The 27,514-nt window shown below is 36.0% G+C and overlaps 1 protein-coding gene across 1 annotated transcript in view; it reads left to right on the forward strand.

The window, feature by feature from the left end:
• Window positions 1–26,001, forward strand: part of LOC135219232 (vacuolar fusion protein MON1 homolog) — a 169,035-nt gene extending 143,034 nt beyond the window's left edge. Inside the window, exons 6-8 of the mRNA XM_064255825.1 lie at window positions 7,037–7,188; window positions 11,286–11,415; window positions 25,754–26,001. Of these exons, the coding sequence (XP_064111895.1) occupies window positions 7,037–7,188; window positions 11,286–11,415; window positions 25,754–25,894 (423 nt within the window). The 3' untranslated portion in view covers window positions 25,895–26,001. The remainder of the gene's footprint in view (window positions 1–7,036; window positions 7,189–11,285; window positions 11,416–25,753) is intronic.
• The last annotated feature ends 1,513 nt before the right edge of the window (window positions 26,002–27,514 follow it).

The raw sequence follows: 27,514 nt of genomic DNA on the forward strand, positions 1-27,514 counted from the left end.
GGGCCTCTTCCACCAGTCAGTTTTCACCAGATTCTAACGAGAGACCTACTAGACTATGGCAAAGATCTCCTTCAAAAGAAGGCAATAAAGAAAGTCAATCGCCTGAAGTTTCAAGGACGTCTGTTCAATGTACCAAAGAAGGACTCGGACAAACGAAGAGTGATTCTGGACCTGTCCCGTCTCACTCATACATTCAATGCGACGCTGACCGTCTCGCAGGTGCGTACCTTACTTCCCCGTGGGGTCGTCACCACCTCTATAGATCTTACAGACGCTTACTATCATGTTCCAATAACAAGAAACTTCTCTCCATACCTAGGCTTCAAACTAGGAAAACAAGCTTACTCATTCAGAGTCATGCCATTCGGGCTCAACATAGCACCCAGAATATTCACCAAACTAGGAGAGACAGTATTCCAAGAACTAAGAGCTCAGGGGGTAATGTTAGTAGCTTACCTAGACGACTGGCTCATTTGGGCAACCAACGATGAGGAGTGTCGCAAACCAACAGCCAAAGTGATAGAATTCCTAGAGTATCTGGGTTTCCAGATAAACAAGGAAAAGTCCCATCTCATCCCGGCGTCCCGCTTTCAATGGTTGGGAATCCAATTGGACCTAACCTCACACAAGCTATCTCTCCCATCAAAGAAGTGCAGAGAGATAGCGAAGGCTACGAGACAGTTCCTCAAGAACAAAAAGGCTTCTCATCGTACCCAAGAGAGAATTCTGGGTTCTCTTCAGTTTGCCTCAATAACAGACGTCCTATTGAAAGCCAGGCTGAAGGATATCAATCGAGTCTGGCGGAAAAGAGCCAACAACAAATTCAGAGACAAGATCTCTCTGATTCCGCCGATATTGAAGAAAAGACTCCGTCCGTGGACGGAAGTCCGGAGTCTCTCCAAGTCAGTGCCACTGCAATTTCCCCCACCGTCTCTGATAGTCCACATGGACGCGCCTCTGAGCTGTTGGGGGGGCTACTCTCTGTACAAGAAGGTTCAAGGAACGTGGTCAAATACATTCCGCCAGTTCCATGTCAACGTCCTAGAAGCAATGGCCATTTTTCTGACCTAGAAACGTCTAGCTCCAGTCAAGAACAGTCATGTAAGATTAGTCTCGGACAGTGCAGTGATAGTTCATTGCATAAACAGAGGAGGCTCCAAGTCGAGCAAAGTAAATCATGTAATGATTGCAATTTTTTCGTTAGCAATGAAAAATCATTGGCACCTGTCAGCTACTCGCTTGGCAGGAGTACAGAATGTCATTGCAGACTCACTATCCAGAACAACTCCGCTGGAGTCGGAGTGGTCCTTGGACATGAAGTCATTCCATTGGATTGCAATCAAATCCCGGGCCTTCAGGTAGACCTGTTCGCCACGGAGTCCAATCACAAACTCCCGTGTTATGTGGCTCCCAATCTGGACCCTCTAGCTCACGCTACAGATGCGATGTATAGACTGGAACAGTTGGCAGAAAATTTACCTATTTCTGCCAGTAAACCTCCTGATGAAAGTCCTGCACAAACTCAGATCTTTCACAGGACAGGTAGCATTGGTTGCACCCAACTGGCCAAAGAGCAATTGGTTTCCTCTTCTACTAGAGTTGAATCTCCATCCCAGACGGATTCCCTGTCCAGAACTGACTCAAGTAGTACAAACTCAGACTGTGTCAGCTTCCTCAAGAATTCTAAATGCCCTAACTTTATGGACTTCATGAAGTTTGTGGCTCAGAAGGATGCTGGTGTCAATCCACTAAACATCCTGTTCGTAGAATCAAATAAAAGAGAATCAACACTCAGACAGTATGATTCTGCAGTAAAGAAATTGACCATCTTTCTAAAAGAATCAGATGCCCAAAAGATGACTACGAATCTGGCAATTTCGTTCTTTAGAACCGTTTGAAAAAGGTCTAGCTGCTAGTACCATTACTACAACTAAATCTGCCTTAAGGAAGATTTTTCAGCTTGGCTTTAATATTGATTTGACAGATTCGTACTTCTCATCTATCCCTTGAGCATGTGCCCGTCTGAGACCAGTGGGCCACCCCCACACGGTCTCCTGGTTTTTAAACGATGTACTCAAGTTGGCTTCAGACACTGATAATGATTCATGTTCATATATAACCCTTCTCAGGAAAACATTATTCTTAATGAGTCTGGCTTCAGGCGCCAGAATATCTGAACTGTCGGCACACTCTAGAGACCCAAATCACATTGATTTCCTCCCGTCGGGTGAAGTTCTACTATCCCCAGATTGGAAGTTCTTAGCCAATTAATGAAGACCCACACAACAGGTGGGCTCTATGGAAGATTATACCTTTCACACAGGACTCATCATTGTGTCCTATTGTCACACTAAAATCTTATCTGGCCAGAACTTCTGAAAAGTCTTCAGGTCCTCTTTTTATTAGAGAGAAAGGCGGAACCATTTCCTTAAAAGGAATCAGACAACAAATCCTTTATTTTATTAAACAAGCCAATCCGGATTCAGTCCCTCATGTCCATGATATCCGGGCTTTGGCTACCTCAATTAACTATTTTCACAATATGAACTTCGAGGATCTTAAAAAATGTACGGGTTGGAAATCTCCAGCAGTATTTAGACGCCACTATCTAAAGAATTTAGAGGCCCTTAAATTTTCAGCAGTGGCTGCAGGTAGCATCGTCTCCACTGATACGGCCTAGTCTTAGAACTCTATTTCCTATTCCTTTATTCTGCTATAAAATTTTTCCCTTGATGCTCACTCTTTCCTACCTGCCTCGCTCGTAATCCCTACCTGTCTCCCTTAGGTTCCGGGCTGGTTTGCTTATCAATCCATTGCCGGACATGTAAATAATTTATATTTGTCATTTTTGTATTCCTTACCTGTTGTTTTCCCAGGATAGTATGGATCTGGTCATATTTGTTCCTCCGTTTTTACCATTGTATCTTGTTACTTTACATTGGTTATTAAAACTTAATTTTAAGACAACATTTTATTTTTATTTTTCCTTGTATCTTTTGATTTTTGTATTTTCCAAGCTTGTTTGGCCATTCTCTGATACTATTTCACTGGCCGACACAGGTCGAGCCCAGAAAAGGGATTTTGACAAAGGAAAAATCTATTTCTTGGGGAAGACCTGTGTCGCCCGGTGAACCCATCCCTCTCTTTTCCTGGTCCCCACCCTGTAGCTGGCTCAAGCTTGGGTGCGTAATCTAGGTATGAAGCCTTCGGGCAGGAGTTGTAGTAGAGCGAGTGGAAGGTAGATGTATTGTAGTCCTTGTAATGGCACCTACCTAGAGAGGGGTTTTGAAGGGAATCTTCTAATTGGCAGAAAACCTGTGGTAGTGGCTTCCACTCGCCCCTGTGTTTATACTGACACCCTATGGGTGAGCGAGCTGAAGGTAGTAACTTCAGCATTCCTTTTAGCTTTTTCTCTGGTATATTTAGTGTCTATTTATACCTAGAAATGTGTGCTACAGGAGCATTTCACCGGGCGACACAGGTCTTCCTGCAGAAATAGATTTTTACTTTGTCAAAATCCCTTTATTGTATTTCTTTAAAATACTACCACATGAATTTTATAATTACAGTTAGTATATTACATATTATCATATCATTATTTGAAAATGTTAACCCTCTTACGCCGGAGCGGTAAATAAAAAATTGTCTCCCGTGTGCCGGAGGGCTTTCGGAGTGAGCGCGGAAGCGGAAAAAATATTTTTTTCAAAAAATCACAGCGCTCTTAGTTTTCAAGATTAAGAGTTCATTTTTGGCTCCTTGTTTTGTCATTGCCTGAAGTTTAGTATGCAACCATCAGAAATGAAAAAAATTATCATTATCATATATAAATAATGCGATATATGATAGCGCAAAAACGAAATTTCATATATAATTGTATTCAAATCGCGCTGTGCGCAAAACGGTTAAAGGTAACAAGTTACTTTTTTTTCGTTGTAATGTACACTAAATTGCGATCATTTTGGTATATAACACATTGTAAAACGATAAAAGCAACACAGAGAAAATATTACCACAAAATAATGTATGAATTCGTAACGCACAGACGTAAACAAATATTTTTTTCAAATATTCACCATAAATCTAAATAGTGTCCTAGAGACTTCCAATTTCTTTCAAAATGAAGAAAAGGGATTGAATATTACTATACTGTAAGAGTATTAGCTTACAATTGCAGTTTTCGACCATATCTGACGAGTTAAAGTAGACCGAATGTCAAATTTTTTTATATATATATTTTTTATATGCAATTATTTCGGAAATAAGAAAAGCTACAACCTTCAAATATTTTTCGTTTTATTCTACATGAAATTGCGCACATTTTCATATATAAAACTCTGTGAAATGCCTAATATGAAACGGAGCAAATATTCCGAGAATGGGACGTACGTATTTCGGAGATTTGTGGCGGAGAATCCGCATGCGGAGGGAAGGAAAGATTTTGTTTTAAATTCACCATAAATCTAAATATTTTGCTAGAGACTTCGAATTTATTTCAAGATGAAGATAAATGACTGAATATTACTAGACTGTAAGAGTTTTAGCTTACAATTGCGTTTTTCGACCATTTCGGTAGAGTCAAAGTTGACCAAACGTGGTTTTTTTTCTATTTATCGTGATTTATATGCAAATATTTCAAAAATTAGGAAAGCTACAACCTTCAATTATTTTTTGTTGTATTCTATATGAAATTGTGCACATTTTCATATATAAAACTTTATGTAACGGCTAATTTAAAATGGTGCAAACATTACCACAATCGCACGTATGATTTTTTCGGAAGAGTTACTGCGCGGACGTAAAGAAAATGTTATTTTTTTCATAAATTCACCATAAATCAAAATATTGTGCTAGAGACTTCCAGTTTGTTGCAAAATGAAGGTAAATGCTTGAATATTACTAGAATATAAGCGTTTTAGCTTACAATTGTGTTTTTCGACCATTTCGGTAGAGTCAAAGTTGACCGAAGGTTGAAATTTTGGCAATTATCATTATTTATATGAAAATATTTCAAAACTGATAAAAGCTACAACCATGGGTTGTTTTTAGTTGTATTGTGCATGAAATTGTGCACATTTCCATATATAAAACTTTATATAACGGCTAATTTTAAAATGGTGCAAACATTACCACAATCGCATGTATGATTTTTTTCGGAAAAGTTACCGCGCGGACGTAAGGAAAAAGTTTTTTCATAAATTCACCATAAATCGAAATATTGCGCTAGAGACTTCCAATTAGTTGCAAAATTAAGGTAAATGATTGAATATTACTAGAATATAAGCGTTTTAGCTTACAATTGCATTTTTCGACCATTTCGGTAGAGTCAAAGTTGACCGAAGGTTGAAATTTTGGCAATTATCGTTATTTATATGAAAATATCTCAAAACTGATAAAAGCTACAATCATGAATATTTTATTGTTGTATTCTACATAAAAATGCGTACATTTTCATATATAATACTTCATGTAACGGCTAATTTACAATGGTACAAAAATTATGTCAAAGTGACGAAATAATTTCTGAAATGTGTCAGATACTTTTTAGTGCGGCAAGAAAGAAATTCGCGCTTGCGCGCCTGCGTAACGATTGTAAACAAAACAACACCTTGATCCGTGAACTCCCAGCATCCCCCAAGGCGCGTGATTCAAAAGTTTTAGGCTGGTAGGCCTATAAGTATTTTTCCGCGAATTAAAAAAAAAAAAAAAACTTTTGTAAGTCGACGTAAAATACGTCCAGTCGGCACACGGGAGACAAAAAATGTCGACGTAAAATACGTCCAGTTGGTGTAAGAGGGTTAATAAACATAGTATACATGCATGTACTACCATAAAAATTCTCTCATCTATGTAAAAGAGAGAGAGAGAGAGAGAGAGAGAGAGAGAGAGAGAGAGAGAAATTACATGAACATTAGCTGGCAACATGCTCCCCCCTCCTGTCACATTACTTGAGAGTTCTGGACCTCAGCTCAGTACTTGGACATTGACTTATATCTGACCATCAAGAGTGAAATTATGAATTATTTTGGAGACACAGAATAATAATGAAGAGAGAGAGAGTCATTTACTCCTTTCTCGAAGTGGATAAAAAGACTGGGAATCTCTATTTCTTTTATTGATCTTATTAATATTTGAAAATTAGTTATTAGGTAAATGATTTATTTATCATACTATGAAACAAATAAGTATAGTACATGGAATCAGCTATGTAATTACTTGGCAAGTTATGACAATTTTATAATAAAATAAAGTTTTGTGTCTATGTACTTACCAAGTAATTACGTACTGAATTGGAGCCCACCCTCCTTACCTCTGATGGACATAAGGCTTGAACAGAATGAGGTATTCTGCTAAAGTCATTCTTAATACTATTCCCACTATTGGGCAGAACTAGTTACCTACACTGACGTTTGAAGTGTTTCCCACGAATTTTGAATTCAAGTGGCCGTACAAGTGGAATGCATAGTTATGTAATTCCTTGGTAAGTATGTATAAAACTTTATTTTATTATAAAAATGTCATTTTTGTTACACAGATTCCAGTTATATTAATTCACAGGCTGATTGACATAATATGCCTTAAGATGAGTTTCATATTTCAGTTCCACTTTTAACCCTGTATATTATATACTATTTGATGTTCAGAGAGCATGAAGTTTAAGAATTAAAACTTCGGAGTCCAGATAACTACTTAGAATATTTTCATGGTGTACTCTTTGCAAGTTGGTACCTTTCTCCATAGAGTTCAGCACTGTTTTTCAACTGTTTAATAATCAGATGAAGATGGCATGCGTGATAGAATATTAGTTTTGAGTTATGTACAATTATTGTAACACAATTATTGCAACATAAGTGGCAGTTTCTGAAAAGAATTAAACTTGTTAAGCTACTTGAGACATCGTTAAAGTACATATACTATTGTGTAGTAGATTAGTTTTGTTTCAGTGTTAAATGGAAATTACTCTATGATGCAGATTGTGTAGTGTCATTTTTTACTGAAAGTTAAACTGTATAATTGACTTGAGAATTTTGTGTTTCAGAGATTACGGAGACATCATTGCCTTGAGGGTATAAATACTGCGATTCGTACATCTTCATATACAGTTAGAACTATAGGAGCCCCGGAGTTGAGACATTTTTTGTACAAGTCTAAAACAACTGCACAATTCACTTGTCCTGAATTTACGCCTCCGTAAGTAATTGCACTATTCTAATTTTTTATTTTAATCAGATACATTCTTGTTGCCTTGTTTGACGTACAGAACTGTATTTTGTATGTAGTAGTAAAGTACAAGTAAAGGGAGTAAAAGGAAATAAGAGTGAGGAATGTTAATAAAACCAGTGAATGTTCCTTTAGAAAACCCATATAAACAGTGCTAGATGTGTTTTTAACAAATCAAAAGTTCTGTTTGACAAAGGGTGCTATGAACTGTCTTTACTATCTTACTTATGATGGGTCATCCTAAGAGTTAGCAATCTCGTTTATGGCTCAGTCAGACATTTTTGTCATTAATTATTTTATATAGTATGTGTAATGGCTTTTGTTTTAGTAGCAAATATTGTAACATGCTCCGTTTTTTCAGTCTCAGTCTTAGTATTATGATGATATTAGGAATATATGAATAGATTTATTATAAAATATGTAACATCCTTAACCCCTAGGAGGTGGTATAAAAAATTAATATGCAACACCCAAGACCTGGGAAACTTTGAAGTTGGCCAATTTAAGACCAAAAAAACACCTCAATGGAAAGAGGAAGATATGCAAATGCAAATGCTGTAAGGAAAAAAATTCTAAAAAATTTTCCCTGCCTTCCATGATAAGTTGAAAATAACTATATTTACAACCCCTTGTGGGGCCTCTTTTATAAGGCAATCGTAAATTTTTCCGAGTTATACATGTTTTTTCTAATAAATGAATCTATTTTGTAAAATTACAATTACAGCTCACATAAAATCAAAACAGATAAGAAATAAAATTGGCAAAAAATTCTGACCCTAATTGTTGTAAAATAGGTAAATTTACCAAGAAGAAGATGCCGTAACTTTTTGGGATTTATGCATGTTTTTCTAATATATCAGCAAAATTACATCTATAACTGACATACTATCATAAAAGATAAGAACTAAAACCAACAGCAACCCCTTGGTATATTTATGAGTAAATTTATAAAAAGACATGATGTTAGACAGAGAAGCAGTACATCCTCCCTTGAAGTCGAGACCACAACTAAGCTCTGAACTGCCCAGCCTCTCATCTTAGCCAGTCTAAAAGTTGCCATTAGTGAATTTATGGTCTGTAAAAGTAGTGACACCTCTAAGCTGCTCAATTCCCCCAAATCGATGGCAGGTAATATTGTCACTCACCAAGAGTCACCCCATCGTCCAACTAAAATCTGTAAATGCTACTCATATGAGCATGTCCCTCCACCAAGGGTTAACTTCCTCTGGCATGAGATTGTCACTTCTCAGATATGTGACAAAAGTTTATTTATAAAATTCATTAAAAACAAAGGTTTTGGGTTTTCTAACCATTATTACACTGTCACAAGGACGGTGATGAAACCAACAACAACATCCTAACACATCCTGTACGACTAATAAATAAATAGAAAACAAGTCACAAAACTTTGGCAAAACCTCTGATCCTAGGTGTAATTCTGTTATTCTTACCACCAAGGGACACTTTTTCCTTAGCATCTTATAATAATCCATTCTGTACAAGTTGTACTTTCCAGCCACTGCTGAACAGACAATGTTTCTTTAAGAAATTAGAATAAATTTTTGTACTTTGCAGGCTTTTTTCTCATAGGTACCATAAGCTCTGTATATTTTAATATTAGGTATTTCCATGTATGCTTCTGGGCTTTTGGGGTTAACCAACCTAGAAGAGTTCAATTTCAAGTCTCTTAACCCTTTACTGCCGACTGGACGTATTTTACGTCGACATTTTTTGTCTCGTGTGCCGACTGGACGTATTTTACGTCGACTTACAAGAGTTTTTTTTTAAATTTGCGGAAAAACACTTATAGGCCTACCAGCCTAAAACTTTCGAATCACGCGCCTAGGGGGATGCTGGGAGTTCACGGATCAAGGTGTTGTTTTGTTTACAATCGTTATGCAGGCGCGCAAGCGCGAATTTCTTAATTGCCACACTAAAAAGTATCTGTGACACATCTCGGAAATTATTTCGTCACTTTGACATAATTTTTGTACCATTGTAAATTAGCCGTTACATGAAGTATTATATATGAAAATGTGCGCAATTTCATGCACAATACAACTAAAAACAACCCATGGTTGTAGCTTTTATCAGTTTTGAGATACTATTTTCATATAAATAACGATAATTGCCAAAATTTCAACCTTCGGTCAACTTTGACTCTACCGAAATGGTCGAAAAACGCAATTGTAAGCTAAAACGCTTATATTCTAGTAATATTCAAGCATTTACCTTCATTTTGCAACAAATTGGAAGTCTCTGGCACAATGTTTTGATTTATGGTGAATTTATGAAAAAAATAACATTTTCTTTACGTCCGCGCGGTAACTCTTCCGAAAAAATCATACGTGCGATTGTGGTAATGTTTGCACCATTTTAAATTAGCCGTTACATAAAGTTTTATATATGAAAATGTGCACAATTTCATGTAGAATACAACCAAAAATAATTGAAGGTTGTAGCTTTTCTAATTTTTGAAATATTTGCATATAAATCACGATAAATAGAAAAAAAACCACGTTCGGTCAACTTTGACTCTACCTAAATGGTCGAAAAACGCAATTGTAAGCTAAAACTCTTACAGTCTAGTAATATTCTGTCATTTATCTTCATCTTGAAACAAATTCGAAGTCTCTAGCAAAATATTTAGATTTATGGTGAATTTAAAACAAAATCTTTCCATCCCTCCGCGCGCGGATTCTCCGCCACAAATCTCCGAAATGCGTACGTCCCATTCTCGGAATATTTGCTCCGTTTCATATTAGGCATTTCATAGAGTTTTATATATGAAAATGTGTGCAATTTCATGTAGAATAAAACGAAAAATATTTGAAGGCAGTAGCTTTTCTTATTTCCGAAATAATTGCATATAAAAAATATATATATAAAAAAATTTGACATTCGGTCTACTTTAACTCGTCAGATATGGTCGAAAACTGCAATTGTAAGCTAATACTCTTACAGTATAGTAATATTCAATCATTTGTCTTCATTTTGAAAGAAATTGGAAGTCTCTAGGACAATATTTAGATTTATGGTGAATTTTTGAAAAAAATATTTGTTTACGTCCGCGCGTTACGAATTCATGCATTATTTTGTGATAATATTTTCTCTGTGTTGCTTTTATCGTTTTACAATGTGTTATATACCAAAATGATCGCAATTTAGTGTAAATTACAATGAATAAAAAAGTAACTTGTTACCTTTAACCGTTTTGCGCACAGCGCGATTTGAATACAATTATATATGAAATTTCGTTTTTGCGCTATCATATATCGCATTATTTATATATGATAATGATAATTTTTTTTATTTCTGATGGTTGCATACTAAACTTCAGCCAATGACAAAAAAAGGAGCAAAAAATAAACTCTTAATCTTGAAAACTAAGCGTGCTGTGATTTTTTGAAAAAAATATTTTTTCTGCTTCCGCGCTCACTCTGAAACACCTCCGGCACACGGGAGACAATTTTTTTTTTACCGCTTCGGCGTTTAAGGTTTAACATAGGAGGATGAAAATATGAGTAGGAAAATTCAGAGAAGGTGAACTAATTAGGAAAATAAAGGCATGTATAAAAGATAGTATGGTGTTTGAGCAAAAAGCGGAAAAGTTAGGGTCTATAGGGAGCTTTTGGATATGGACTAATGGAAAAGAAAATTACTGCTTTTACTACTAATAAGAACTTTGAGTGTCTTGATACTCATGCTGGTTGGGATCTTACTCTGTGAACATAAGTAGAATTGTTAATTTCTTTAGAATGCTATCAAATAAAGTACAGTAACACACAATAACTGGCTGTTTGATTCAAGTACGTATATATCACCCCTTTGAAAATCAAGAATTTTGGTTCAGTGGTCTGGTAAACCACTGGATAATAAAATAATAATAATAATCTTTGATGTTTGTATTTGCTTTACTAGTATTGAGATATGATAACTGTTGCCCTATCTTTTGCAAAAGAACTAAATTGAGAATCAAGGTCAATATTTTAATGTCGCCATAATGGAGGTATATTAAGAGTTACTTATAACTATGAATGTCAAAATATTTGTAATTTTATTCAAAGGTACCATACTGAACAAGAGCAAAAGAGACTGTATGGACTTTATCAGCTTCTTCATCACCGTGTGCATTCTGCAGCCCGTCCTCTAAAAATGGTATATATGGTCATGGACACAGAGACTCTTGTTGGATGGGTAAGAAAAGCTCTGGTCTTATCCAGATAAAAAAAATATTTGTGCATATACTGTATGTGTGTATTTATATATATATTAGAGTATAAATTCTGCTAGTATTTACTTTAAATTACTGAGTTGTAGACACACGCGATATATAAAAACCCATGGCTATTTGTAGGGGTGTTGGGTATTAAGCAAATTTGTGTCTTAGGCATAGGGAGAGTGCCCTCAGGAGCCACTCATTTTAAGGAAACAAATTGCCTTAGACTGGTGGCTTATATAAGCCAGAAAATGAGTAAATGTAAGGTTTTATAATGTTTAACACCAAAGTTTCAAATGACTTTTGTATTTCATGAATACAAATTATAAATTTTTTTGAAGTTTTAAGGGGGCCGGCCGGAACCCCTATATATGGTGGTATAGGGCGAAAAATGCAAAGTCATGAAAAAATTCATGGAGCTTCATATGGCAATTGAGAATACGTATACAAAATATTTCGTCAAAATTCCTCTTACTTTCGTAGTTACAGGGTAATTAGTAAACATAACTCAATAAGCCTAAAACATTCATCCGTACAAGAAAATACAATATTTCTTCTGTTATCGTAAATTTTGATAATTATTGGCAAAGAAATTGTGAGAAATGGCATCTGTAGAGATTCCGTGGCTCGCAGAAGCGTCTGAAGCGAGTATCTGGTGCAATCATGAATCAGTTGGACCATAGACGTCAAGTAGATTATACGTTAGAGTTTCACCTCGTGACATTCGCTTGCTTTTACGTATGTTTATGTATGTTTCGGCAAGAAGTTCATTATGCCAATGAGGAAAAGACAAGGAAAACATCTCGCTAACATACAGACGAAGAAAAATCGCTCAAGTATTATTCCAGAATATCATAATATACTCGTAGTTAGTGAAGAGAGAGGGGAGGGTTGCCTAGTAACCGCCCCCTTCTTGCCTGACAGCACACGTCACACTGCCCAAGGCTACGATCTTTGAGCAAAGAGATCTTCATTTATGATAAATAACATAGTTTTGGTTTTTTAATACCCAAAATGGAATATGAAATTCATAATAATCATGATTTATTAAATTGTCATTGTAAAAAGAGAGTACACCTTCGAGTTTCACCTTTGACATTCTCTTGCATTTATGTTTGTTTATCTTTGTTTCGGCAAGAATGTCATCATGCCAAAGAGGAAAATACAGTTTTCCCCCCGTATTTGCGGGGGATGCGTACCAGACCCCCCGTGAATAGTTAGAATCCGCGAATGTTTGGAACCCCTATAAAAGCGCTAAAAACAGCCTATTTCGTTAGTTAAAACTTAAGAAAAACCACTAAAAATTTTCATACTTGGTTTTTTTAATAGTTTTATCACAAAAAGTGCATTTTATGATGAAATTGATCACAAAAACCAGGAATTTGTGGATATTTCTCATAGAAAAATACCACGAATGCGCAAATTTTCCGCGAATAATGCAGGGAAACGTTCCCGAGAGAAATCCGCGAATGTGAGAGTCCGCGAATCCGGAGAACGCGAATACGGGGGGTCCACTGTACTAGGAAAACATCTCGCTAACATACAGAAGAAAATTCGCTGTAATAAGCCGAGTTAGTGAAGGGGAGAGAGGGGGTTACGTAGGAAGGAGTGCCCCATCTTGCCTCAAGCAGTGCCCCAGGCTACAATATATGAGCAAACGGATCATTATTTATGATTAAATTATGATAAATAAAATAGTTTTGGTTTATTAATACACAAAAAAGAAATATACATTCATAATAATCATTATTTATTAACATTGTCTTTATAGAAATATGAAGGAAAACTTTGAACGCCCGTATCTCAAAACTATACTTATTGACCTTCAAAATCTATCTCCTCACTTAGTTTGGAAGCTATAACATTGGAATTTGGTATATAACTCAGAAAGACATTATAGAACAATCAAACAGAGCCCTTTTTTCCAATTTTTGTTTTGTCTTTTTTTATCAATTTTTTTCTCGTGATTTATAGGGTTTATTTTTTTACCATATTGAAAAATTCATATCTAGCAAAAAAATGACTTTTAGAAAAAAAACTCTCCATTTGATTGGAGGTCGACATCAGGTCTATATATGGTAGTAATCCCAGGTCTTAATATTAAATATCAAGGGAGGAGATAGAATTTGAAAAATGGTTATTTTCGGGATAAATTGCCCTGGCGTCACAAAACCGAAGGTCAGAGGCGAAAATCATATGCGGTTTGGAGATGTCCCAAGTCACCTTATTAAGTGGTATGAATGTCAAAGTCCTGTTAAAAAACGGCATTAGCGGGGGCCGGCCGGCTAATGCCATTTTTTAAGGACAGGACTTTGATACTCATACCACTTAATAAGGTGACTTGGGACATATCCAAACCGCATATGATTTTCGCCTCTGACCTTCGGTTTTGTGACGCCAGGGCGATTTATCCCGAAAATAACAATTTTTTCAAAATTCTATCTCCTCCCTTGATATTTAATATTAAGACCTGGGATTACTACCATATATAGACCTGATGTAGACCTCCAATCAAATGAGGAGTTTTTTTTCTAAAAGTAATTTTTTTGCTAGATATGAATTTTTCATTACGGTAAAAAATAAACCCTATAAATCAGGAAAACAAAATTTATAAAAAAAAAGGACGAAACAAAAATTGGAAAAAAGGGCTTGATTTGATTGTTCTATAATGTCTTTCTGAGTTATATACCAAATTCCAAAGTTGTAGCTTTAAAACTAAGTGAGAAGATAGATTTTGAAGGTCAATAACTATAGTTTTGAGATATTGGCGTTCAAAGTTTTCCTTCGTATTTTTATAACGACAATGTTAATAAATAATGATTATTATGAATGTATATTTATTTTTTGTGTATTAATAAACCCAAACTATTTTATTTATCATAATTTAATCATAAATGATGATCCCTTTGCTCATATATCGTAGCCTTGGGCACTGCGTCAGGCAAGATGGGGCACTCCTTCCTACGCAACTCTCTCTCTCTCCTTCACTAACTCGGCTTATTACAGCGAATTTTCTTCTTCTGCATGTTAGCAAGATGTTTTCCTAGTATTTTCGTCTTTGGCATGATGAAATTCCTGCCGAAACAAAGATAAACAAATGTAAATGCAAGAGAATGTCAGAGGTGAAACTCGAAGGTATTCTCTTTTTACAAAGACAATGTTAATAAATCATGATTATTATGAATTTTAAATTCCTTTTTGGGTATAAATAAACCAAAACTATGTTATTTATCATAAATTAAGATCCCTTTGCTCAAAGATCGTAGCCTGGGGGACAGTGTGACGTGTGCTTCAGGCAAGACGGGGGCGTTTACTTACTACGCAACCCTCCCTCTCTCTGCACTAACTACGCTAATATCGCGTATATTATAATATTCTGTAATTATATTAGAGCGAATTTTCTTCGTCTTTATGTTAGCGAGATGTTTTCCTAGTCTTTTCCTCATTGGCATGATGAAATTCTTGCCAAAACATAGATAAACATATGTAAAAGCAAGCGAATGTCAGAGGTGAAACTCGAACGTGTAGACTACTTGAGGTCTGTGCTCGCACTGCTTCATGGTTCAACTTGATACTCCCTTCTGCGAGTCACGGAATCTCGACAGATGCCATTTCTCACAATTTCTTTGACAATAATTATCAAAATTTATGATAAAAGAAGAAATATTGCATTTTCTTGTATGGATCAATGTTTTAGGCTTATTGAGGTATGTTTACTAATTACCCTGTAACTACGAAAGTAAGAGGAATTTTGACGAAATATTTCGTATACGTATTCTCTATTGCCATATGAAGCTCAATGAATTTTTTCATGACTGCATTTTTCGCCCTATACCCCCATATATAAGGGTTCCGGCCGGCCCCCTTAAGGGATATTCATTTGTGAGGAAAACTCAAGACCTCTTACCTACTGATGACTTTTCAGCAAATGTGACAATATATGGGCAGTGGTCCCCCCTGTATTCATGGGGAATGCGTACCAGACTCCCCTTCAAATAGTTAGAGCCCACAAATGGAACCCCTATAAAAATGCTTAAAACAGCCTATTTTGTTAGTTAAAACTTTAGAAAAACCCACTAAAAGTCTTTATACCTTTTTTTTAATAGTTTTATCACAAAAAGTGCATTTTATGATGAAATTGATAAAACCCAGGAATTTGTGGATATTTCTCATCGAAAAATACCGCAAAGAGGTGAATTTCCCACAAATAAAGGGGGGAAATGTTCCAGAGAGAAATCCGCGAATGCGTGAGTCCACGAATCTGGAGAATGCGAATACAGGGGGTCCACTGTATAGCATTTTACAGCAAATGTGACTGTATGGGACAGTATAGCATAAGCATAAGTACCGTATATTTCCGTGTATAAGACAACCGTTAGATAAGACGAGGTAAAAAATCATGGCAAATTTTCATGAATTGATCTCATATCTGTAGTATGGGATGACTTCTAAATTTCAAAACCGAAATGTTTTTGGATAAAAGTGATTATTTGTAAAACTTAAACAGTACAACTATATTGATAATAATGATGACTTAAATAAAGGTGGTTTTGCTTGTATCCAATTACAGTATTACTATTATCATATTGTTACTGAATTGCAGAATATAAACATTGTCATGTACATCATTTGCTTTTGATCTTGTTTATATTCTCAAAATCTCGGCTGATTTGAGTATTATCTACACATTACTTCATTGTATAAGCATTAGGTGTGATTTCTCCAGTTCCAAAGATCACTTCCACCTGGCCATTATTTATTTTATTCTGCCTCGGCTATAACCAGTAGCTTTAATTTACTAGTATTCTTTCTTGAGATCTCCATTGCATGAGGGATGACCAAAAATGTATTTTATTTTTACTTATAGAAGCCACCATTGAGAATCGGCAGGGTTTAACAACTTGACAATGTTAATGGAGCTCTTGATAAACGCTCGATAGTTTTGGTAAATGACATCAGCAATCAGCTGTTTCTCAATTTGGTTGTTCATGTCACTACATGTTTACAATAATCGCCTCATTCAGAATTTTAAAAGCCAGAATTTCTTAGTGTGGAGAGAGAGAGAGAGAGAGAGAGAGAGAGAGAGAGAGAGAGAGAGAGAGAGAGAGAGAGAGAGAGAGAGAGAGAGAGAGAGAGAGTGAGTTACAAGGAGTTACAAAGATTAGGATGTTTCGAAGACTTGTTAGTCCATCTGAGGAGACATTGTGTGCTCACTTATCTGTAGGAGCAGGTTTTACTGTGCATTCACAGTGTCCTAATGATTTTGTCTAGCTTTTATTTAACTCTTCCACACTGTTGCTGTTTACAACTTCTGGTGGCAGTTTATTCCACATCTCACATATCTTGTATGTAAAGAAGTTCCCACAATGGGATGTGTTGTATCTCTTAAGTTTTAGTTTCCATCCATTATTTCTTGTCTGGTTTTCATTATGCCTTTCAGTATTTTAAATGTTTCTATTAGTTGAGCTCGCAATCGTTGCGTTTCTAAGCCATACATGTTCAGGCTGTCTAGTCACCTTTGGTAACCTATTTGCCTGATGGATGGAATTGACTTTGTGGCTCTTGCTTGTACTCCTTCTAATCTATTTAGGTCTTTTCTTAGTGTTGGTGACCAAAACTGTACTGCATATTCAAGATGGGGTCTAACTATTGATGTGTAGAGCTGCAGCACCATTTCCACGTTTCTGTATTTGAACTACCTCATTATGCATCCCTCTAGTTTCTGTGCATTCCTAGCTTTTATGCACTGTTTTGTGGATTTTAAGTTCTTGGTAATAACGACTCCAAGGTCCTCCTCTTGTTCTACACTATTTATGTCATTTCCAAGCAGCATGTAGCGGGCATGAGGGTTGTTTGTTCCTATTTGTAAAACTTTACACTTATCTACATTAAAAGGCATTTGCCATTTTGTTTACCCCTCTCCCATTTTCATTAGATCATTTCTTAAACTTTCCACTGCATCTGGGTCTGCTGCATTTACAGCTAGTTTAGTGTCATCTGCAAATTTGGCTATCCTACTACTTAAGCCTACATCAGTGTCATTAATGTAAATAAAAAACAAGAGAGGGCCAAGGATAGAACCCTGGGGAACTCCGCTTGTTATGTCTGCCCATTCTGATTCTTCACCATTTATTACGACTCTGTTTTCTATAAGTTAACCAATCTTCAACTCAGTCTGCTGTTTCTCCTACAATTCCTAAAGCTCTAACTTTTTATCATCAGTTTCTTGTGTGGGGGACTTTGTCGAAGGCCTTTTGGAAATCTAAGTCAAGTATATCTATTGCTCTATTATTGTCGTAAATACCAAGCATGTTATGAAAAAACTCCAAGAGGTTTGATAGGCAGGATGTTTTATTTGAAACCGTGTTGGCTGTTTAACAACTTGTTTCTATCCATGTGATCCACAATTTGATCTGCAATTATGGACTCAAAAATCTTGCAAACGACCAACGTTAGGCAGATTGGTCTATAATTTCCTGGCTCTTCTCTTGGGCCTTTTTTGTTAACTGGGGGCACATTTCCTAGTTTCCATCCTTTTGGTGCCTTTCTTTTTTCAGCACTTTTCCTGTAGAGTTTATATAGGTGAAGAACTATCTCCTTTTTTAGCTCTTTAATTTCTCTTGGATGAATCCCATCCGGGCAGGAGATTTGAACGTGTTGAGTTTGTCTATTTTGTTTTTAATGTCTTCTGTAAATTCTGTAAATATTATTTTGTCCAATGGTTCTACCCCTTCATATTTAATAGCAGGTTCCGGTATAGAGGTAGTGTCTTCAGTTGTGAATACACTAGTAAAAACTTATTCAATAACTCTGCTTTTTCCAAGTCTTGAGTTCATCAGGTTACCTCTATTGTCCTTTAAGGGACCTATGCTATTTTTTATTGGTTTTCTACTATTAATGTGCACAAAGAATTCTTTTGGGTTTTCTTTACAAATTGATGCCACTCTCTTATCCTCTTTTATCTTTGCACTTCTTACTAATTTGTCTACCAATCTACAGAGTTCCTTATGCCTGCTTGCTTCTATTGGTGTTGGGTGTGGGTTCATTGATTCATGCAATCTGTCTCTTTCTCTTATCTTATTTTTAATTTCTCTATTGAACCACTTAGGCTGGGGTTACCATTTGTTAGTATTTGCCTTAATGGTATACATCTAGAGCGCTTTTCTGTATATTCCTCATGAAAGGCTTCCCAGTGCTCATCTATGCCTGTGTTCGCGTCGTACTCTAGATTTTTAACGTACTCCTTTAGCTTATTCAGTTCTTGTCGACGGTAGTCTTAATCTCATTAATATCTTCTTTTTTTATGTTGAATATTAATTTGAAATGAGATAATTTTATGGTTGCTTTTGCCTAGATTTGCACCTACTGAAAGTCAGATACTAGATTATCTTCCATTGATAGGACAATGTCTAGTGTGTTGTTTCCTCTACTAGTGGGTTTGTCAACCCATTGGTGGAGGAATTCATTTTTTACAAAATCTAAAATTCTCTTTCCTTCTACCTTTGATGCGGAGATCATCGTGTCCCAATGTACTGCTGCATTGAAATCTCCCATTATTATGAAGTTTGTTGTTTATCTCTTGTCCTAGTAGTTTGGGAGGATCACAAGCTCAAAAATAAAACTGCAAAACTCCCCCACATAAACTTAACCAATCTGGCTACCAAACTCACCCTCAGCCACACTTTCCTCTTTACACTACGGAATACACATTCCTCTTTATAATACGGAATACACACAGGACAACTGACCTACCCACACACACAACAAAAAACACAACACATGTACTCACCCAACTCCAGATACTCTGAGCTAGGCTGTGCTGTTTGCTGGTCAAGGTCACCAAGACACCACCAACAACATAGACAACAACCAAGAACCACAACCCAACAACCAATGACCAACAAACCCAAACAAGGAACACAACAACCAAGACAACACACCCTAAGGACCAACCAACGCCCAACAAACTCAAACAACTAAAAACAAGGGATACAAACCAAACAACTCAACAACACAGCAAACAAACAAGGAACACGACCATAACAAAAAACCACTGCATAAACAATCACTAACACAAAAAGGTAACACACGCCCACTAACAACACCAAGGAATCATAACAGTTCACCAACAACAACCCTCAACAACTCACAACCACACCAAGAAACCACAACAGCCCAACAAACCAAACCCAAACCCTCAACATAATAAAAACTCACATATAACCCAACAGGATCTCACAAGCACAAAAAATCTAACAACACAGGCACAACAACTCCAAAACAAGCAATATCAAACTTAACAACAACTAAACAGCAAATCAATAACATACAACTTGACTGACTTCAATGCCTTCAACACTCTTCATAGACCGCTGCTGACACTACTGGTCATCACAGGCTCTGACCCAAGACTAACTCCAACAGCACCAGCAAACAACCCAGAACTCACCAACAGCCAATTCAATCGTTAACCATCCATCCACCAAGTATGCCCTCTCTCTCTCTCTCTCTCTCTCTCTCTCTCTCTCTCTCTCTCTCTCGTCTCTAACTCTTCTCTTTCTCTCTCCTCTCCTCTCTCTCTCTCTCTCTCTCTTACAGAAAACCAAAACGCAAATACATACTAAATGATTCAACAGCAACACAAACCACGAAACTTTCTCTCTCAATCCCCAAGGACGTTGTCAAATGGAACTCCCACAACTCCTCCATAGTGCTTAAAGCTGCTCATCTTACATTTGTGATTGGCAGGGAGGTCTGTACACTAGTATTAGAGTTAACTTCCTCCCTAGGCTGTTTATATTGATGCCAGTCACTTCTTGCTTGGTTGTAATTTTACACTATTGGTCTGAGGTGGTCCCTAACATATAATATGCCTCCACCCTTTTTATTGAGTTTTATCTTTTTGAAAAATTTATATCCAGCTATCTGGTACTCTCCTACGAAGTCTCTTGTTGCCTCTTGTATCCATATTTCTGTGATACCTATTATTCCTCACTCGCTACCAATGCTTTGAAGAGATCTACTTTGTTCCGAATTAATTGTGCATTAAACTGCGCCACTCTGAGGGACTTTTGTATCTTCTCTTTTGTCCGCAGTGGCTTTATTAGTTTCCCTTAGTATCACTGTTGCCGGCAGTGCTACTACTAACCAGCTTCTTGGAGCGTTCCGATTTCTTATCTTGAAAGTTCAGTTCATTGAGGCATTTCAAGAGGTTTTCATTGAGGTTTCCTATTAGTTTTGCTCCTTCCAAATTCAAGTGAGTTCCATCTCTTTTATAAAGTTTTTTATTCCCTATAAATCTGCCCCAAAAGTGTACAAACCTAACACCTTTTTCTTGGCATGTTAGTTCCAATCTGTCATTGATTCCAATTGCCTTGCTATGGGAGTAATGGCTTACATTGATTCTAGGCAAAAGTCCTGTAAGAATGCCATCATCAGTTTTCTCTCAGATATTTTCTACAATTTTAGTCAGGTTGGCTACAAGACCTTCTGTCTGGCCAGTTCCACCATCTTTTAGAAACAAGTCATATCCTCCTCCCTGCACTATGACTGCACTTTTTCTATTACAGTGGTCCCCCCCGTATTCGCGGGGGATGCGTACCAGACCCGTGTGAATAGTTAGAACCCGCGAATGTTTGGAACCCCTATAAAAATGCTAAAAACAGCCTATTTTGTTGGTTAAAACTCAAGAAAAACCCACAAAAAATGTTCCTACATGGTTTTTTTTTAATAGTTTTATCACAAAAAGTGCATTTTATGATGAAATGCATAAAAAAAAAACAGGAATATGTGGATATTTATCATAGAAAAATACCGTGAGTGCGCGAATTTTCCGCGAATAATGCAGGGAAACGTTCCCGAGAGAAATCCGCGAATGTGTGAGTCCGCGAATCTGGAGAACGCGAATACGGGGGGTCCACTGTATTTACTTTGATTTTTTTTACTTCCTTGGCTAACTTCTTTCCCCCTGCACCTGGATAAAAATTAACTTTTCTCTTACTTTTGTTTTTGGCCACAAAATTTAAGCCCTGGTCTTTTACTAACAAGTCTGATTAAGATTGTTTCCTCTTCTGCTTCTGAGAACACAGCAAATCTATTTGTTGTGTTGATTCCTTTTGGGGGACAGTTGTTTTCTGGCTGCTATCACTCTTCTACCAACCGCTCTCTTGAATTCATCATTTTTATTATTGTAAGCTTCTTTCTTTGTAACTAGTCTAGTGCTTGTTTCTGTTTCATTTCTGGTTCTGATCTTAAGCCATTGTTTTCTAATCTCCATTATACTCTCTCTGTTTTCTACTATGCCGTTGTTCAATTCCTGTTTTTCTTTCTGAGGGTTTGTAACTTCTCTTCTTAGGTCTTCAATTTCCTTTTCCATCCTGTCTTCTCTTCTCTTGCCTTCAAGTTTGTCCTTTTGTCAACTCCTTTAGTTCCTTTGCTAATTCTTTTACTTCCCTCCTCAGTTTAGCTATCTCCTGTTCTTGTTGACAGGAGAGACAGACACTGAGACTACCTAGCTTTGATGCACATGCCTCTTTGTAGTCTACGCACCACTTGTTAACACTGCATTTTGCACATGTGTGCTTTAATTTTAACTTTTCTAGAGTCATCTTTGTTTGTGTCTTGGTTTCAAGACTTCTACCTGTGTTTTTAATTCAGTATTCTTTCTATTGTGACCAGATGAAAAAGGGGTGGTGGTTGAGTACTCCCACAGTCGCTACTTCTGCTTATCTATGGACAGTTTTCCATAGTTCGTCGCCGGGATACCTTTTGTCACTGCCACAGTAACAAATGGTCTCCCTGTTGTTAGACGATCCCAAACATGTCGTAGCTCCCAACTGAGCAACACAGTTAGCCTCAGCAAATGATTTTTTGCCAGGAGTGAACAGCAGCATCCCTTAAATTACTATACTTCCAACAGCCATGAACAGCCAGAATCTTATGACTTGGATGCTTCTCCTCCAACCATGAAAATCCCCAAGGAATGGCCATACCAGCAGGTCCCATGGGTAGGAAGTTCCACAATCAATGTCACAGAAGCTTGTCTGGGGTTTTTAGTTGGCTAGGACTCCAACAAGGCACAAAAGCTCCGCAACCTCAGAGCAGTTTAGCCCTCACTCATAGGGTAGTGGTTGCAGGGGTGGTCATTCATTACACGAAGGAGTGAGCATAACGGGGCACAATAGCAACACTCCATTTCTGCATCCCCAGTTGCCCAAGGATCCCTCCAAAACTGAGAGAGAGAGAGAGAGAGAGAAGAGAGAGAGAGAGAGAGAGAGAGAGAGATATCCACTTGCAAAAGCCAAGTAATAGTTGTACTATTGAGAATAAGGATCATTTTAATAAAACTTGTTTTACTGTAATCATATTGCATGTATTATTGTGTTACAATGTATGAACAGAGTGATGATGTGCCATTTGCATTCTGGGTTTGTTTACATCTTAAAATAATCAGCTGGTCACATTTTACAGATATCATCACTGTCTTTAGTTGCTGAATGGAACATAATTCAGTGGTACATTCCTTTTGTAAATTATCAAGGCTGGTTTTAACAATGCCGATTCTATAACATTGCATAAAAGGGAAACCATTGTTTTGTTTACGTTTCATCGCTGTTCTCAAAAAACCGCTAATAACGATACAATTATCATTCTTATGACTGAATTTTTCTGAACAGCTTTATGTGCTGCCTCACTTGGTGTTCACTGTGTTTTTGTTACAAAAGCATTGGGGAATATGAAAATAGAAAGCATCATAAAATCATTTAAAAAATGCCATGGATGGCATTATCTAGTTTATACCTGTATTCGACGGCCTACTGGGGGTCTTACAAGTTAAAACTGTATTATTATTTTTTTCATTTACAATATGTAGTTTAATGATAACATTTGAGAAAATAAATAAAAGTATAAAAAATTTAATATAAAATATAGCTTTCAATATAACATTTAGCATAAAAGATGTATAAAATCATATGTAACTGCGATGACGTCACTCCCAGCTGACTTGAGACTGAACGAGGGAGCGTTGATATGTTGAGGAGAGAAGGAGAAGAGAAAGTTAAACATTACTGTATGTATGTAAAAGCAATAGCAAGCCACATAAAAAGGGAATTTCCCAATGAATTTAACGTAATGATAAAATATGAGAACAAACAAATGCAATACAGAAAAAAAGAAAAAAAAGCCTTAATTGAGCCAGTGTTCGGTGTGCCGAGTGAGACGGTCTAGTTAAACAATATTACAAAATAGTAAATGAAAGAACAAAGCTTTTCACAATAGAATTTAGCACAAATGATTAACAAAATCATTCGCCATTGCAGTGATACACAGCTAACTTGAGGTAGAGGGAGGAGCGTTTATATTTTTTAGGAATAATGAATAAACGATTTCAAGTTATTGTGCATTGTGGTATTGTTAATGAGTGAAGAGACAGTAAAATCTTTACTATAATATGCATGTAAAAGCAGTACCAATTCACATAAAAAATGTTATTTCACAATAAATTTAACAATGATAAAATATGAAAACAATCAAATGTAATAAAGAAAAAGTCTTAATTGAGCCAATGTTTGGTGCACTGAGTGAGATGGTCTAGTTGAACAATATTAACAAAATAGTAAATGAAAGAACAAAGCTTTTTGCAATAAAATTAGCAAAAATGATTAACAAAATAATTCGTCATTGCGGTGATGCACAGCTAACTTGAGGTAGAGGGAGGGAACGTTTATATTTTTGAGGAATAATGAATGAATGATTTGAAGTTATCTTGCATCGTGGTATCGTAGAGGAGAGAAGAGAGAGTAAAATTGTTACCATAATATGTACGTAAAAGCAGTACCAATTCACATGAAAAATTAAATTATTTCACAATGAATTTAACATAATAATAAAACATGAAAACAAATGCATACAGTAAAAAAAAAAAAAGCTTGCTCGAGTCAGTGGAGAGAAAAGAACGGCTCTGCTTCCCACTGACTTTTCAGCTGATCTGGGATGATTATTCACCCATTTCTTTCACTTACACTCGATTTTCCCAAATCACTTTTATTCTTGTTACAGTAAAATACCAGTCTAGTGACAAATGTTTGTTACAATATTTTACTACTGTAAAAGTAACTCTGCTCTGTGATAAACAAACTGGCTCAGCTTTCAGCATCTGCATGCCTTTGATTGTTTGTTTAAACGGCTTCTTGTGAAAAGGTATTTTATCTCTCTTCCCTTTTCTTGCATTCTTGACTTATTACTTATTTATTTGCAAAATCCTGATGTTTATTTTAAAAGTCTGCTGTTTGCCCACAGTAAGTCAATGTATTGTGGCAAAATTAATCCCTTTCATCCACTTAAGATCCAAGTGTAAACGCACAGATTACTCTCTCTCTCTCTCTCTCATTCACAGTCGGACACACACGCTATCAATTCCTTTGATTGTCTTTGTACCTAATATGTGGATAAAATTGATTTTATCAACCTTTGCATACTGCAACCAATTTGGTTTGCTCAAAGGGTTCCCGTCTCTCCTCCCTCCATCCCCCAGCCAGCTGGCGCCATTTTTACTGAACAGTTCGTAAATCGTACATTGAATGAATAAAATTTAGATTTTACTTCGTATAACGTACTGTTTCATTACTTTAAACTCTTAATTCAACTTTTGAACACAATAATAATAGAAAAAATGTGAAAAGGGAGACTTTTTGGGTTGGCTGGAACGAATTATACTGATTCCCTTTATTTCTTATGGGGATTGTTTCATATTTCGAACAACTCGTACTTCGAACAGCCTTCTAGAACGGATTAAGTTCGAAGTGCAAGGTACTACTGTACTGGGTTTTTAAAAATAGTTTTATCACAAAATATGCAATTTATGATGAAATTGATAGAAAAGACCAGGAATTTCTGGATGATTTTTTAAACAATACTGCGAAGAGGCGAATTTACCGCAAATAATGGTTGGATATGGTCCAGAGAGAAATCTGCGAATCCGGAGAACACAAATATGGGGGGGGCCACTGTATTACCTTTATTATCAGGTTATTTCATGAAGTGAATCTTCATGTATGTTGGTGGTCAGGTTAAATCACTGAGACAGAGCCTAGCATACCAATACACATCTTTGAATTCAAGGTTTGATTTTTAGAATTGTAGTGTAAGAAGACTCCCAATTTTTAAGGATGAATTTTAGGATTTAAAGGTCGTCTTATATGTGGAAATGTACAGTAATTTATTTTTTGGAGTTGAAAACTTTAAATTTATTTAATTACAATATCATGCTATTTAGTCCAGTTACAGTATTATTATTTAAAGAATTTCTTATTGCAGGTAACAAAGGAGTTTGAATTATATGCAGCCCTGGAACCTTTGGTGACCAAGAACAATGCAATTGTTTTTGTCAACAAACTTCTGCGTTGGATAAAAAATGAGGAAAATAAGTTATTTATACTTAATTCTCCTACATTTTAAATATTACTTTTTAAGCATTGATCTCTTTATAATTCCAGCCCTTTTAATTATTTACTTACCTGTTTTATAGGTATCTATGTGTAATAAAATGTAATATAGTTTTATCAGATATATATTTTTTTTTTCCCATTTAGAAAATAGAAAATTAGTCTGCCAATTGAATTTGATACTGCACTTTTTGAAGAGTTCTTAGGCCATTCTTTTGGCATTAGTTACATTGCTTTATGCCTTGTACAGTACTTCTCATCCATTACCTTTGGTATTTTTACATATGTATCTAACTTCTTTAAGTTTATGAAATGTTTTCAGTTTTGATTTAGACATATCCTTCTGGTGGATGCAAAGAGAGTCTAGGAGTGCGACTCAGACATCTCAATAAAGTACTTTGTATTAATATAATAATAATAATCTACACAAATAAAAACCTGAATACTATTTTACTAGCACTTTCTATGCCAAAAGTATTGAAAGTAAATTTAGTTGCCCATGGTTAATTGAAAGGCAAAGGAAATATTACAATGTTTTTCCAGAAGAAAATTTCCACTATTAATGATACTTAGGCTTTGACTTCTTAGCTTCTGAGGCCATATAGCTATTGCCATCCTCTTCCCTTGGGTCAACTCCATCTTATAAACACTGAGGATGATTCTGATGACCCCTCTGATGTTTCGTCAGAATGTCATGTTCAAACTCCTTAACAATGCTTAAGCCATCATTTCTTAGACATAGGCTTTGTGTAGTAACATCATCATTGTCTTTATCAGTCATGGCCAGTTGGTGAGTACCCAGAGTTTTTTTTTTTTTTTTTTTTTTTTTTTGTTTTTTTTTTTTTTTTTTTTTTTTTTTTTTTTTCTCATATACAGCATTTCCATGTCACTATCAAGGTATCACATCACCAGTGCTCTCTCAATCATTTTTATTGTATTTCTTGATGTCATATTTTTCACTGCATAAAATGAGGAAAAGCATAGCACTAGATCTTTGCTTTTAGTCCAGAGTAATGTTCAGAGTAATTTCATAAATTGTTCATTTACGTTTATATTTAAAATTCTTTTCTTATATTTTAAAAGTGTATCCATGATTTTTAAAATTATTTTTTGCCATGTATATCCATTTTTCATATTCATACTGTATAAGATAGTGTATCCTTGATTTTATTATTTTTTGCCATGTAGTACCAATAATGGATATAGTATGAGGTACAGTATTTAGGTTAAATGGGCATAAACAGGTTGTACGCATGATCGGCATATGTATGTTACTCTTTTACATAAGGTGTTTGCAATTATACATGGTTTCAGGGAACATGTGGGTCTTAGAACATATCACAGTATAGTTCCTCAGACTTTCCAGAAGGCTGGTCAAAAAGTGATTTGTTTGAAATATGAAACAAATTTCCCTAAAAGAAATAAAGGGAATCAGGATAATTTGTTGCAGCCCACCCAAAAATTCCCCCTTTTAAAATTTTTCTATTATTAATGTGTTCAAAAGATAGATTAAGAGAGTAAAATAATAGAACAGTATGTTATAAAAAGTAAAATTTTCAAAATATTCTGTTTCCGTGTACAAGCTAAAAATTCCATGTATGAATTGTTTGATGAACTTTGGGCGCAGCTGGCT

Source organism: Macrobrachium nipponense, chromosome 1, assembly GCF_015104395.2.
Source record: "Macrobrachium nipponense isolate FS-2020 chromosome 1, ASM1510439v2, whole genome shotgun sequence".
NCBI lineage: Eukaryota > Metazoa > Arthropoda > Malacostraca > Decapoda > Palaemonidae > Macrobrachium > Macrobrachium nipponense.